The sequence below is a fragment of the Suricata suricatta genome, chromosome 17 (assembly GCF_006229205.1).
Source record: "Suricata suricatta isolate VVHF042 chromosome 17, meerkat_22Aug2017_6uvM2_HiC, whole genome shotgun sequence".
NCBI lineage: Eukaryota > Metazoa > Chordata > Mammalia > Carnivora > Herpestidae > Suricata > Suricata suricatta.
This window is the reverse complement of record NC_043716.1, coordinates 39,273,686-39,285,674: the sequence shown is the minus strand read 5'-3', so window position 1 is coordinate 39,285,674 and position 11,989 is coordinate 39,273,686. Positions and strand designations below refer to the sequence as shown.

General features: G+C 51.0%; 2 protein-coding genes across 2 annotated transcripts in view; both read right to left on the bottom strand.

Annotated features, from left to right (window-relative positions):
- Positions 1-480: 480 nt before the first annotated feature.
- Positions 481-5,647, bottom strand: VPS25 (vacuolar protein sorting 25 homolog). Its single transcript, XM_029929046.1, has 6 exons — positions 5,536-5,647; positions 5,177-5,322; positions 4,076-4,129; positions 3,373-3,461; positions 2,507-2,582; positions 481-1,100 (listed from the first exon to the last, which is right to left on the bottom strand). The coding sequence occupies exons 1-6, from the start codon at positions 5,586-5,588 to the stop codon at positions 988-990; spliced, it is 531 nt and encodes a 176-aa protein (XP_029784906.1). The 5' UTR covers positions 5,589-5,647; the 3' UTR covers positions 481-987.
- Positions 5,648-10,356: 4,709 nt separating this feature from the next.
- RAMP2 (receptor activity modifying protein 2) overlaps positions 10,357-11,989 on the bottom strand; it is a 2,035-nt gene continuing 402 nt past the window's right edge. Inside the window, exons 2-4 of the mRNA XM_029928962.1 lie at positions 11,478-11,543; positions 10,934-11,042; positions 10,357-10,808 (exon numbers count right to left, since the gene is read on the bottom strand). Of these exons, the coding sequence (XP_029784822.1) occupies positions 10,553-10,808; positions 10,934-11,042; positions 11,478-11,543 (431 nt within the window). The 3' untranslated portion in view covers positions 10,357-10,552. The remainder of the gene's footprint in view (positions 10,809-10,933; positions 11,043-11,477; positions 11,544-11,989) is intronic.

The following is an 11,989-nucleotide window of genomic DNA, read 5'->3' as shown; positions in this document are numbered from 1 at the left end:
GCCCTGGCCCTGGCCACAGTAGCTGTTTTTGCTATGTGGGCTCTCCTTCCTCCTCCTTCTGTTTGCCAAAGTTCCCAATAAACCAAAGTCCATTTCCGGTTTACACTCCTTCAGCTCCCCTTGGCCTCAACTACCCCACCCCGGACCAGTTGGAGGGAGGGAGGGGCTTCAGAGCAGTTCAGGACTTTCATGGGGGACAGGGCGAGGGAAGGGGAAGCCATGAAGTTACTCCAATTCAGAGACAGAAAGCAGTGTGTCCCCAAGCTGTGTTCCATCAGCACTCCCCCACACAGCCCACCCAGCAGATGTAAAAACCACAGGCTCCCTGGAACATGCCAGCACTGGGGGACCTTTTCATTTACACAGGACATAGGCCTCCCCTACCCTCTCCTAGGTTAGGATTCATGGTGGGGGGCGGGGGGAACATGCTTCACAGCCCTCTGCACGCCCATTCCAGTAGTAACTTCCAACAGCAGGCAGTGGGGTTGAGCTTTTTAATATCATAAAATCAGTGTCGGGCCTGGCCTCTCACTGCCAGGCCCCTTCCTGGGCTTCCTATCTTCATATTGCCTGGAAGGCTGCCTGCAGCCAGGGCTTCTCCCATCCCCTAGGAAGGATCCAGCACCAGCCTGAGAAGGGAGGCAATAGCAGCTAAAGGGGTGGGAAGGGGAAGAGACAGAAGCTTGTGCAGGCGCGTGTGTACGTACTTACGTGTGTGAACACATGTGGAGTTATAGGTTTATAGACCCTGGCTCGGGGACCGTCTAGGATGGGAGAGGAGGTAGGGCAAGGAGAAGCACATCTTATCTCCTAGGTGCCTCAGCCTCGCCCTTCCCCAGACACACGTAAGTGGGAAACCCATCCCTGGACTGGAGCCCTTTTGAGTCTGGTGGAGTCACAGATCCAGTCTGTGGGGTCACTGGGTCTGTCTCCTTTTGAAAGCCCTGGAAGGGTGGGAGGTAAGAAGTAAAAGGAGACAGGTCTCTGCTAGAAGAACTTGACGCCTCGGCCATCGCTGACGGTGATGATCTCAGCCTTGTGCTCCTGCTGTAGGGCCTGCAGCGCCCGGAGCAGGGTTGCTTCATCCAGCCCATGGAACTCTGGAAGGGAGAGACGGGTAGTCAGGGACACTCGGCTCCTGGGGGCTCAGGGCCCCTGAGGAGAAGTCTACCTGGAAGCTGAGACCCCTTGAGGCCAGGGCAGACATGTGCCACCTATACTGCTGCAGCTGCCCTTCAAAGTTCCTGGGTACGCCTTAGGAGTAAGGGGCGAAAGCAAGCCGAGTCTGCGTAAAATGTGAGTTCATGCTTATTTTCCCCTTCTGGGTTCTTCTGTCAGACTCAACCCTCACGTGTACCCCCCCACTCATGTGCCATTAGTGTCTGATGTACGAGAGTAACACCATCTACTTTTGGGCCACAAAGTCCGGGGACAATTAAACCTAGGAAGGTCAAGGTCCTTGACACTGGACACCGACCCTAGTTTGCACACCTGTACCCATTAGGAGCACCTGTCCTAACACAAAGTATAGCCATAGCTCTGAGACTGGTAAGGGCCAGCACAGGTATATGCCCTTTCTTAGTTAAAAGGAACGAAGCTGGGAGCCAAGGGCTAGCTGAATATCTGGAGATATGGCAAGATACTGCAGGGAGATGTGAGGAGCAGGTGACAAGCCCCAACAGGCTCGCACACCTCACCCCCCTGCGGGGGCCTATGGCTTGAGTCAGGGAGCTTGCTTTCTGAGGAAGCCTCCAGCTTTGCCCAGCATCGGTGGTGGGCTGGGCATGGCTGCAGCACTGAAGTCATGGGGCGATGGTGGGAGTAGCAAGCAGAGGCCTGCAGGGTGCGGAGGGGGCGGGGGGTAGCCAAGAGCTGTAAACTCTGTTTCAGCAGCCAGGGCCTGGCAGAAAGGCGAGCTGCCCTTTCCTCCCCAGCTGAGATTGGAGTTTTTGGTGATCCTGGGGATCAGAATATGAAGTCAGAGATAAAAGAGCTAAGAGTATATTTACACTACATAAAAATCAAACAGTATGTAAATCCTCGCCTGGCCAGAAACCAAAGTATTAAAAAGGCCTGGGGGTGGGGATGGGGGTGTTGGCCCAATCCCTTCAGCTGACACCCATAAATCTTGAGCCCTCTGTAAGAATAAAGGGTGAAAGAAAGCCAGTGTCAGCAAGGAATGAGATTTCAGGCTTAATCTTCTGCCTCGTTTCCTCATTCAGCATCTACACCAGGAATTCTTCACTTTTCATGGATCACAGATCTTGAAAATCTTTTAATATGGACTCTATCCCTAGAAAAATGCACATATGTCCCACTGACCAAATCTGGGGGCATTTTGCATGTAAATTCAGGTGGCTTAGGGAAACCTTGGACATGGGTTAAGAGCCCTTGTATCACGTAGTATTTGGAATTCAAAGGCAGGGATGGGAAGTCTGAATGTCAGTGGAACAAGGCCTGGAGAGAATTTAGATGACAAAACTGGAGGGAAAGGGAAAAGCATTACCCTCATCCTCTGTGTCTTCCCCATTGGTCAACTCATAGAGGGTGAACACGGAGTTGTTCTGGCCACTCCTGGAAACCTGTGGACACAGAAAACAGGGGTTGAATAAGGACCAGGAATCTCCTGGGAGGTGAGCTCACCAGCTCCACCTATCTGACCCAGGAATGGTACCTGTCCCCAAACCAGGGCTTGCTGTCACCTCAGCAGGAGTGGCCTAAAAACCACAACTCCTACAGGTGCTATATTTATATGTGTACACACACACATACGGAACCACTAAACCACAGGCCTTCACATGTCTGAGGAGTGACCTCTCATTTTGTTTTCCTCTTCAGGAATAGGTGGCATGTGTTATATATTTGGGTTGTTGATGCTTCTTACCCTCTTCTCTCCCTTGGGAAAGTGTAGGGCTGGCGGTGGCTAGGAATTTGGTGAAGAGAGTTTGTCCCCACACCCACACTGGTTCAGAATGTCTCCTTCATATTGTGGACAGCCCCCAAAGGGCCTAGTGTGGGAGGGGCCCCAGGTTTTTTGTTTTTTTTTTTTGGTCCTTCCTTTCCTCATTTATCTTCTGTGGCCAGAGATGCCAGCCAACAATAGTACCCATGGTTCCCAGCACTGCATTCTCCAAGCATGGCCTCATGTAGCCTCCAGCCTCCTACAAAGGTAGGGAAGTTCTTTGCAGCCTAGGAAATTGAGTCACTGAAAGACGCTTGCCTGGAAGACCTATACTTCCTCTTTCTGCCCCTTCCCACTTTGCTCAGTCCAGACCTAGGAACACCAGGTAGCTGCTGAACACAGATATAATTCTCCTTTACCATGGGGAACTGATCTCTGAACTATCAGAGATATCAGAACTATCATCTCACCCACTGATAGATGAGTTTCCCCCATTCTTCTGGCCTTCGCCACATGATCAGGAAGCTAGATTTGTTCTTATCCAACCACTCCAGGTTTCCTACAAAACAGATACTTATGAAAGTATTTTATGCTACGAAGGGACAAAAGGCAAAACCAAGGTATAAAGAGTGGAAGAGATTCAGCTTTCAGGAAGTGAAATTCAAGATCTGTTTTACTATTACTATCTGCAAGACACAAATTCTCCTCCTACCTCTCTCCAGGTCTCAGGACACAGATGGAGAAATTTTAATAATGAATACCAATCAAGAAAAGGACCCAGGGAATGGAACTATCTTCTCTATAAAACACTATGGGCTCCCAACCAGGGGAGAGAAAAGTTGTTAAAAGCAAAGGTTTGTGAGGCACCTGGCTGGCTCAGTCAGTGGAGCGGGTGACTCCTGATCTTGTTGTGGGTTCAAGCCCCATGCTGGGTTAACCCCACGCCGAGTGAGAGATTACTTAATAAAATCTCAGGGGCACCTAGCTGGCTCGGTTGGTAGAGCATGGGACTCTTGATCTCAGGGGTTGTGAGTTCAAGCCCCATGTTGGGTATAAAGGTTACTTAATAAATAAAAGTTAAGAAAAAAAAAAAAAAAAGCAAAGACGTGCCAAGCTGACCTCAGGAAACCCAAGTAGGAGGAAAAATAAGGGAATCTGAGGACCCGAACCCACCTTTCTTCCTCAGTTCCTCTAATACAACCTGGATTGATTCCACAGGAAGCTTCCCTGGTTTAAAGTTAAGGGAACAGCACTGATGGACTGAGTTGGGTAGGATAAGAACTTTTGAGACCAGTCTCATGAGGAGAATCACCTGTCCCCCTCCTCTCCCTCCCACAGACATACATGTGCAATTCCTCAAAGGCTATAAATTGGCACTTCCTAGGGGGAGGAAGGTACTAATCCAAAGACAGGCTCCAGGCTCTGAGCTAGCTGTCAGCACAGAGCCCAATGCAGGGCTTGAACCTAGAACCACGAGATCATGACCTGAGCCGAAGTCAGATGCTTAGCTGACTGAGCCACCCAGGTGCCCCAGTACTAGTCCAATTAAAAGGAAGAGCTTTACCAGGGCGCCTGGGCAGCTCAGTCGGTTAACCATCAGAGTCCGGCTCAGGTCATGATCTCACAGTTCCTGAGTTCAAACCCGAAGTCAGACTCTGTGCTGACAGCTCAGAGCCTGGAGCCTGCTTCAGATTCTGTGTCTCCCTTTCTCTTTCTGCCCCTCCCGCACTTGTGCTCTCTCGATCTCAGAAGTAAATAAACATAAAAAGAAAAAAAGGGAGAGCTTTAGAAATGAAAAAGTACTGCCATTTGTCACCGTCTGTCTCTTCTCCTTCCTTCAGACTTTCTCCACAGATATTTTAGGTATGAATCAGGAAGCAAAAACCAATGACCCTTACTTCCTGGGAGGAGGAGAGTAGGTGGAGAAAATTACTAAAGGTAGTACCAGAGTTTGAGCTTCACTCAGAAGAGGACAGGAGATTCTAAGTCAAAAGGGCTCAGGTTGGAAAGCCAGGGACTTTGGGGCAGAGATTCTAAGCCCCGAATGACACCTGCGCATTCATCCCTACCTAGGACCAGAGGGTTTGATGCTGCATTTGCATTGGGGGTAGGGCTAAAATGGAAGTCAGCTACACATCCCGGCTCCTTCCCAAGTCCAGTTTGAGGGGGACCCTGCCTACTGGGGTGAAGCGGGTGGGAAGTCTGGGCATGGGGGCAAGTGCAGAAGTGCGTGTGTGGGGTGCGGGGGCTGTGGCAGAGCCTGAGGGAGGATACGCTGTAGCTTCACGTTGTTGAAGAGCGGGCTCTCCTGGGCTTCCATCACCGTCATGCTGGACTGTTTGTGCAGGCGGCAGAAGGACAGGACCAGCGAGCACCAGGCGGCCAGCTGCTTCTGCCGAGTGTCCACGTTCGGCTGCAACCTGCCGGGTGAAGGGGGTGGGGCGCAGAATTAGAAGGCAGGAGAGGGCGAGAGGCAGGACAGCCGGAGGCGCGTCTTGGGGACACAGTGAGGGACTAAGGGTGCTGGCGATCGGGTCCTTTCTCCCCCTCCCCATTTGAAGCAGCAGGGCTGAGACCGGGGTCCGGGGCAGGGGAGGGAGGCACAGCGGGGCTTCTCGGGGTCTGAGCCTCACGTAAAGAAGGGCGGGAAGCGATACTGCCACGGCCACTCGAAACTCATCGCCATCGTAGTAGCCCAGGAAACCCGGAACCTCCGGGCAAAGGACTTCCGGCCTCCGCTTCTGCACGTCCGGGCAAAAAGCACAGCAGGAAGGTTCCGGAGGCCTCTCCGGAGAGGGGCAGCCCAACGGAAGGGATCTTGCTTCTCTGCCGATCCTTGCCGTTTAGAGCCCTGAGAAGTCTTCTCATTCTGCGCTAGAGAAGGGCAGTGACTTCCTCAAAGCGGCATAGCTGGGTAGCTTGTTTCCACTCTGCTAGGCTGCTTCTGATATTAATACACGTGTCAGTTGCATTTAACTTAAGTCACAAGTCCCCAGTCCCCTCAATTACTGTGTCCTTCGACTCCACCGTTCCCTGGTCTCCTGCAGCACCCATGGGAGCCCATTGTTAGCTTTTATTCCTGAAAACGGTCAGCTTCCATGATTCAAAGCTGCCCTTCTGGACCACATCCTCACCCTCTTAGTCTCAAGACTCCGGACCCATTGTGGTCTTATTTGACTCCTTAGCCAGCCCAGCCCACCCAGTTCTGTCCCCTTGCTTGTCTACTTGCTGGTCACTTTCCAAACCAAAGTTCTTGCTCCCTGGCCCTCCATCCTCTTTCTTCCCCTCACACCTGGGCCGGAGTGAACTGAACCCCAGATTTCCTGACTAACCTCACTAGCCCAACACTTTTATTGACTCCCTGTCACATCCCTCCAGGTAACTCTTCAAATTTTTTTTATTCATCAAGTCATTCGACCTGTCTCCATCTTCCCCCTTTCTGCAGAATGACCTTCTCTTCTCTTTTGTGAATTTGAGGCCAAACATGTGAACTTCTTAATCTTTCTCCCTTTGTCACCACACTTGCATCCCACAAGAACTCCTCTCCACTTTTACTCCTTCCTTTTGAACTCAAAGGAAGAAGTTTCACTCTTCCTTTACAAGGACACCCTTTGGCATACCTTCTTGCCTCTCTTTTCTGGCTGCCTCCAGGACTTCTCTGGGTATCAACTACCCTCTTTTCCTCTCCTCTGGCTCCTCCCCCCTTGTTGACAAACATGCTCAGGTCATCCCTATTTGAAAATATGTACAGTTTCCTTGACTGTCACCCTTTCAATTTCCTATCTGATCTTTAACCTTTCCCCCACCCAAGCCCATCCTTCACTGTTCACAGTTCCTGATCCACAGTAGTACCCAGCAAATAATTTGTTGCATGAATGGATGAACCATTCTGTTGACAATGTTCTTTCAAAGGACACTATCTCCTTTGCTTCCACGGCACTGCTTTATCCTCGTTCTGCTACTGTCTCTCTGATTTTTCTGTCTCCATTTCCCCCTCATTCTTTGTGTAAGTTTCCATGGGGTCGCCTGGGTGGTTAAGTGTCTGACTTTGGCTCAGGTCATGATCTCACGGTTTGTAGGTTTGAGCCCTCTGTCGGGTTCTGTGCCTAAAGGTCAGGGGCTGGAGCCTGCTTCTGATTCTGTGTCTCCCTTCCTTTCTCTGCCCCTCCCCTACTTGCTTGCTCTCTCTCTCTCTCTCTCTCTCTCTCTCTCAAAAATAAACATTAAGCAAATAAAATAAATGTGCATGTTTCCTAAGAACCTAACCTCAGGTTTCTTTCCTTTCCTTTCCTTTTTTTCTTTTATTTATTTTGAGAGACAGAGAGCCATGTGAGCAGGGGAGGGGCAGAGATCGAGTGAAAGAGAGAATCTCAAGCAGGCTTTGCACTGTCAGTGGAGAGCCCGACTTAGAACTCGAACTCATGAGCCATGATCTCATGATCTGAGCTACACTCAACCAACTGAGCCACCCAGGCACCCCTCTCACCTTTCTTTTCTTTTCTTTTTTTAATGTCTATTTATTTTCAAGAGAGAGAGACAGAGTGTGACTGGGGAAGGGCAGAGAGAGAGGGAGGCACACAATCCAAAGCAGGCTCCAGACTCTGAGCTGTCAGCACAGAGCCTCACACAGGAATGTCCCTACATGGGGTTTGAACTCACAGACTTCAAGATCATAGCCTCAGCCAAAGTTGGAAGCTTAACCAATTGAGCCACCCAGGGGCCCTTTCAGCTTTCTTTTCAATACATCTGTCTTGAGAATTTTCATCCTTTTCTTACTTGACATTTCTGTGCAAAAGACTCCTAAATCTGTATTTCCAGCTCCAGTCTCTTTCCACCACCAACATCCCTCCCATTTTAACTCTCTGTGGGACATAAAAGCTTGTTCCATTTTTAGCTCATATTGTAAATCCCTTTCTTCATGCCAGCTTCTCTCCCTAATGACCATCTTCTATCATTATTTCCATCATTGTCCTAGTAACTCAGATTCAAAACCTCACTCAGCTCTAAGCTCTCCTCTCTTTCACCTTCTTCATATCCAGAGTCCTGCTGATACCCTCTCTTGTTTTTTTTTTTAATTTTTTTAAAATTTAATTTATTTTTTGAGAGAGAGAGGGAGATGGAGCATGAGCGGGGGAGGGGCAGAGAATAAGGGAGACCCAAAATCCGAAGCAGGCTCCCAGCTCCCGGCTCCCGGCTCCCGGCTCCCGGAGCTGAGCTGTCAGCACAGAGCCCAACTCAGGGCTCGAACTCATGGACCATGAGATCATGACCTGAGCTGAAGTTGGATTCTTAACCAACTGAGCTACCCAGGCACCCCTTCCCTCCCCTGTTTTTAATCATCCCTTCTACTTTTATTCTCTCTTTTTAAAAATTTTTAATGTTTTTATTTATTTTTGAGACAGAGAGAGACAGAGCATGAGACGGGGAGGGGCAGAGAGACAGAGAGTCACAGAATTCGAAGCAGGCTCCAGGTTCTGAGCTATCAGCACAGAGCCCGATGCGAGGCTCGAACCCATGAACTGTGAGATCATGACCTGAGCCGAAGTCGGAGGCTTAACCAACTGAGCCACCCAGGTGCCCCTACTTTTTATTTTCTACTTCCTCATTCATCACTCCTTTCACCCGTGTCCTCTTTTTTTCAAGCCTGGATTATCACAATAATTTCCTAATTCACCTTTTTTTCTATTCTCTTCCCTAGGGAAATGCCCTCCATTTAAAAACCTAGTCATGTACAGATCCTGCAATCACCCTCTTGTGATCACACCTCAGCTAAGTGTGACCCCTCCTTTTTTGCACTTAGATAACATTTGGTTTGTATCCCTTTCAGGACTCTAATCACACACTCCATCGCTTTTGTTGATCAGTGCACATGTCAGCTCCCGTACTAGATGGAAGCCATTGAGAGCAGAAACCAAGCCCTATCTTAACCTATCTTTCCAACACAATATACCATGCACAGTACCTAATGCCAGCATGCCCTTGATGTATATTAGTGAAACACATGAAGGCGAATATGGGCCAAGAAGAGGATATATATATGCTTGGGGAAGGCCAATGCATTCATGGAAACAGAGCAGAGATTTATTTCAGGTGAAAACCCAAAATGTCCTAGGGAACAAGTGTGGCCCTAGAGAGACAGACATGTCCTGAGAAGAGAAGTCTATCTCAGGGGATGAGTAGCTACGTTCTGAGAAGCATACAGGTATCTATCTATGGGATAGACAGGCATGTCCCAAGGAAATGGATATGCATGTACTCAGGGAAGCAGATATTCCAGCAAGGAGGGAAAAAAAGCCCCTGAAAAGGCTCCACGTGCCACAAAGAATAAACAGGTGTCTTTATGGAGAACAAAGTTGTTCTCTAGTATTTCTTTTAATGTTTATTTGTTTTTGAGAGAAAGACAAACAGAGCACAAGCGGGGCAGAGGCAGAGAGAGGACACACAATCCGAAGCAGGCTCCAGGCTCTGTCTGAGCTGTCAGCACACAGCCCTATGCAGGGCTCGAACCCACAAACTGTGACATCATGACCTGAGCTGAAGTCGGGCTCTTAACCAACTGAGCCATCCAGGCACCCTTGTTCTCTAGGATTTTTGGTGATCTGGAAGAACTGGAGGTGAAGGTCCTCTGGTGAAAACTGGGCCTCGCTGTCCAGGGAACATGGAAGTGTTCATATATAGGAATGGTGAGGTCAGAGCCTAGGTATGTCCCTAGGAAGGTGTCTTAGAGGAGTATCAGTAAAGCTTAGGAAGCTGATAGAAGGGTCCTCTAAGAACTGGTGGTTGCTATGGAGATGACAGATATCTGATTGCAGGGTCCAGTCTCCTCAGCTTTGAGCTTCTTCCAGGTCATACCCATCTTCTGGCTGTTAGCTCCAGTGGACACCAGGGGGCAGTGTGCTGCCAGTCTGTAGGCCACACCCCCAGGGTCCAGGACAATGTAGGATGAGGGCCAGGGACCTGGACAAGGAGTTCTGTGGTGGACTTAGTAGACTAAGTCCCCACTGCCTTTCCCTTCAATCCTGATTTCCTTAGGGATGAACTCTTTTTGGTCATATCAAGGTTTCTATGCCTAGGCCCTGGGATTAAACTGAGGCACAGAAAAGAGGAAAATTCAGAGTGCCTAGACAGTCCCCTTTCTTCTTGCAGGAGTCACAGCAGAGATTCCACCCTTGCCCCTTCCCCCACACCTCCCCAGCTGCTGTCCAAACCGGAAGGGAGTCTCTTCCTGCAGGTTTCCTGGTGTTGGTTTTGGATAAGGGCAGGAAAGGCCCAGCCCTGGGAGGAAGCCGTGCAGGGGGTGGCCTTCAAGTAGAGGGAGAGGAATAGTGAGGAGCAGGCAAGTGAACAAAACAGTGCTGCTATCCAGATTTTCCAGCCCTGTTGCTCAGAGCTGTGGGCCTGTGGGTAGAGACTCTGGGATGGAGAGGGAACAGTACCCCCCCCCCCAAAAAAAAAAGAGAGAGAGAAAGGTTTTATTTTGAAGATTACAAAATTTGGGTCACCACTGGACTTCCATTTCCAGCAATCCAAGGGTCTGTGGTGGGAGTGGGAGTGAGAGAAGGAGGCAGGGAGGGGAAGAGAGAGAGCTGGCGGTGGCAGGGGAACGAATAAGAGTAAGAAGTAAGGCTGCTAAGAAGAGCTCACACCACCCTAGGCCTGGGCCTCGCTGTCTTTACTCCTCCACACCACCAGGGTGACCAGGAAGGGGATGAGGCAGATGGGGGCTATGATCATGGCCAGGAGCACATCCTCTGGAGGGTCTGATAAGGTGGGCTGCATCAAGGAGCAGTTGGCAAAGTGGATCTGGTGAGTCTCAAAGATGATCTCTTCTGCCAAGGGATTGGGGAAGCCCAGGCCAAATGCTTCTGCTAAATCCTCCAAGCAACACTGCAGGTCGCTATAAGGCCTGGCGGCAAGGGAAGACTAGCGTGACTATGGGCTTGGGCCCAGAGAGGAGTGCCCCACACTTGAGGCCCACACACAAGGAGCAGGCCCCACCCCTGGCCTAAGCTGCCCTGGCACTGCCCTTACCTGCTAATCATGGTCCAGTCGCACCAATCCTTGGGGATGGCGTCCATCTGCTGTGTATAGTATTGCCAGCATGCCTGGGCATTATTCTTATAGAGTTCCATCTTGTTCTCTGTGGGCACAAATGCTGCACACTGACCACACCCCTGCCCCTCCTGCCAGCCCTCAGGTCCAGATACTTCCACTGTTCCTGTCTTCAGACATGGTGGCCACCAGGAACGACCTCAGAAAGTTTCCCAAGGAGAGTCAGCTCAGAAAAATGTTAACGCCTTCCATGTGCACAGCACTTCCCAGCCTGACAGGAACATCCACATACTTTTTTCTGGGGTCTTACAACCCACCTGTGAGGGGAGCCAGCTCAGAGCTGGGTGGGGGGGTTGTGGGATGAGAGGGAGAAGGACCACACGGAACCCCAGGGGGGAACAGAAGGGATTTTAGTGGGATTTCAACTGGAGTTGGGGCCTGCCTCGTGGGAAAGGGACCCTCCCCACTGACCTAGCTCTCCTTGTTGCCCTCGGCCACTTTCCCAGAGTCGCGCGGTACACACCTTCTGACTTAAAGCTGTCTTCAGTGGGAAGAAGCTGAGCCAGGGACTCCTGGGGCTTCAGGACAGCTGTGAGCAGAAATGGGGGAGGGAAGGAGGATGGCGGGGATCTAGGCAGCGGAGCCTGGAGGAGGGGTCTGAGACCCTTGAAAGTCAGAGCTACTCTCAGAAGAGAAAGAGGAATAATCCAGGTTCCCAACGGATGCCGCCGTGACTGGAAGAGAGGGCTGATACCAGCTCCCTCCCACTCACATCCAGACCCCTAACGCTCTTCCTCCGAGCCAGCCCCAGACCGCCCCAAGACCTCTCCGCGGGGCCCCGGGCACCCCAGGTTCCTCCAAGTGGGAAGCAGCTCGCACTGCGCCTTCCCCGAGGTGGAGCCGGGGACAGTCCGAGGACAGCGCCGTCCCGCCCGCACCCCGGGGCCCGTTTCGGCCTCGGAGGTCCAGCCCCCTCCCGTCCGGGCCTCCCGCGCCTCCCGCCCGGGCCCCGGGGCGCAGCGCTCACCGCCCAGC

Excerpts from the sequence above, each read along its gene's own strand:
- VPS25 (XM_029929046.1), bottom strand. The coding sequence starts at position 5,588 with ATGGCGATGAGTTTCGAGTGGCCGTGGCAGTATCGCTTCCCGCCCTTC. Across the intron at positions 3,462-4,075 it reads AGAGGAACTGAGGAAGAAAG|GAAACCTGGAGTGGTTGGAT; the intron begins GTGGGTTCGGGT and ends TCTGTTTTGTAG. Across the intron at positions 1,101-2,506 it reads GGAAGACACAGAGGATGAGG|AGTTCCATGGGCTGGATGAA; the intron begins GTAATGCTTTTC and ends TCTCCCTTCCAG.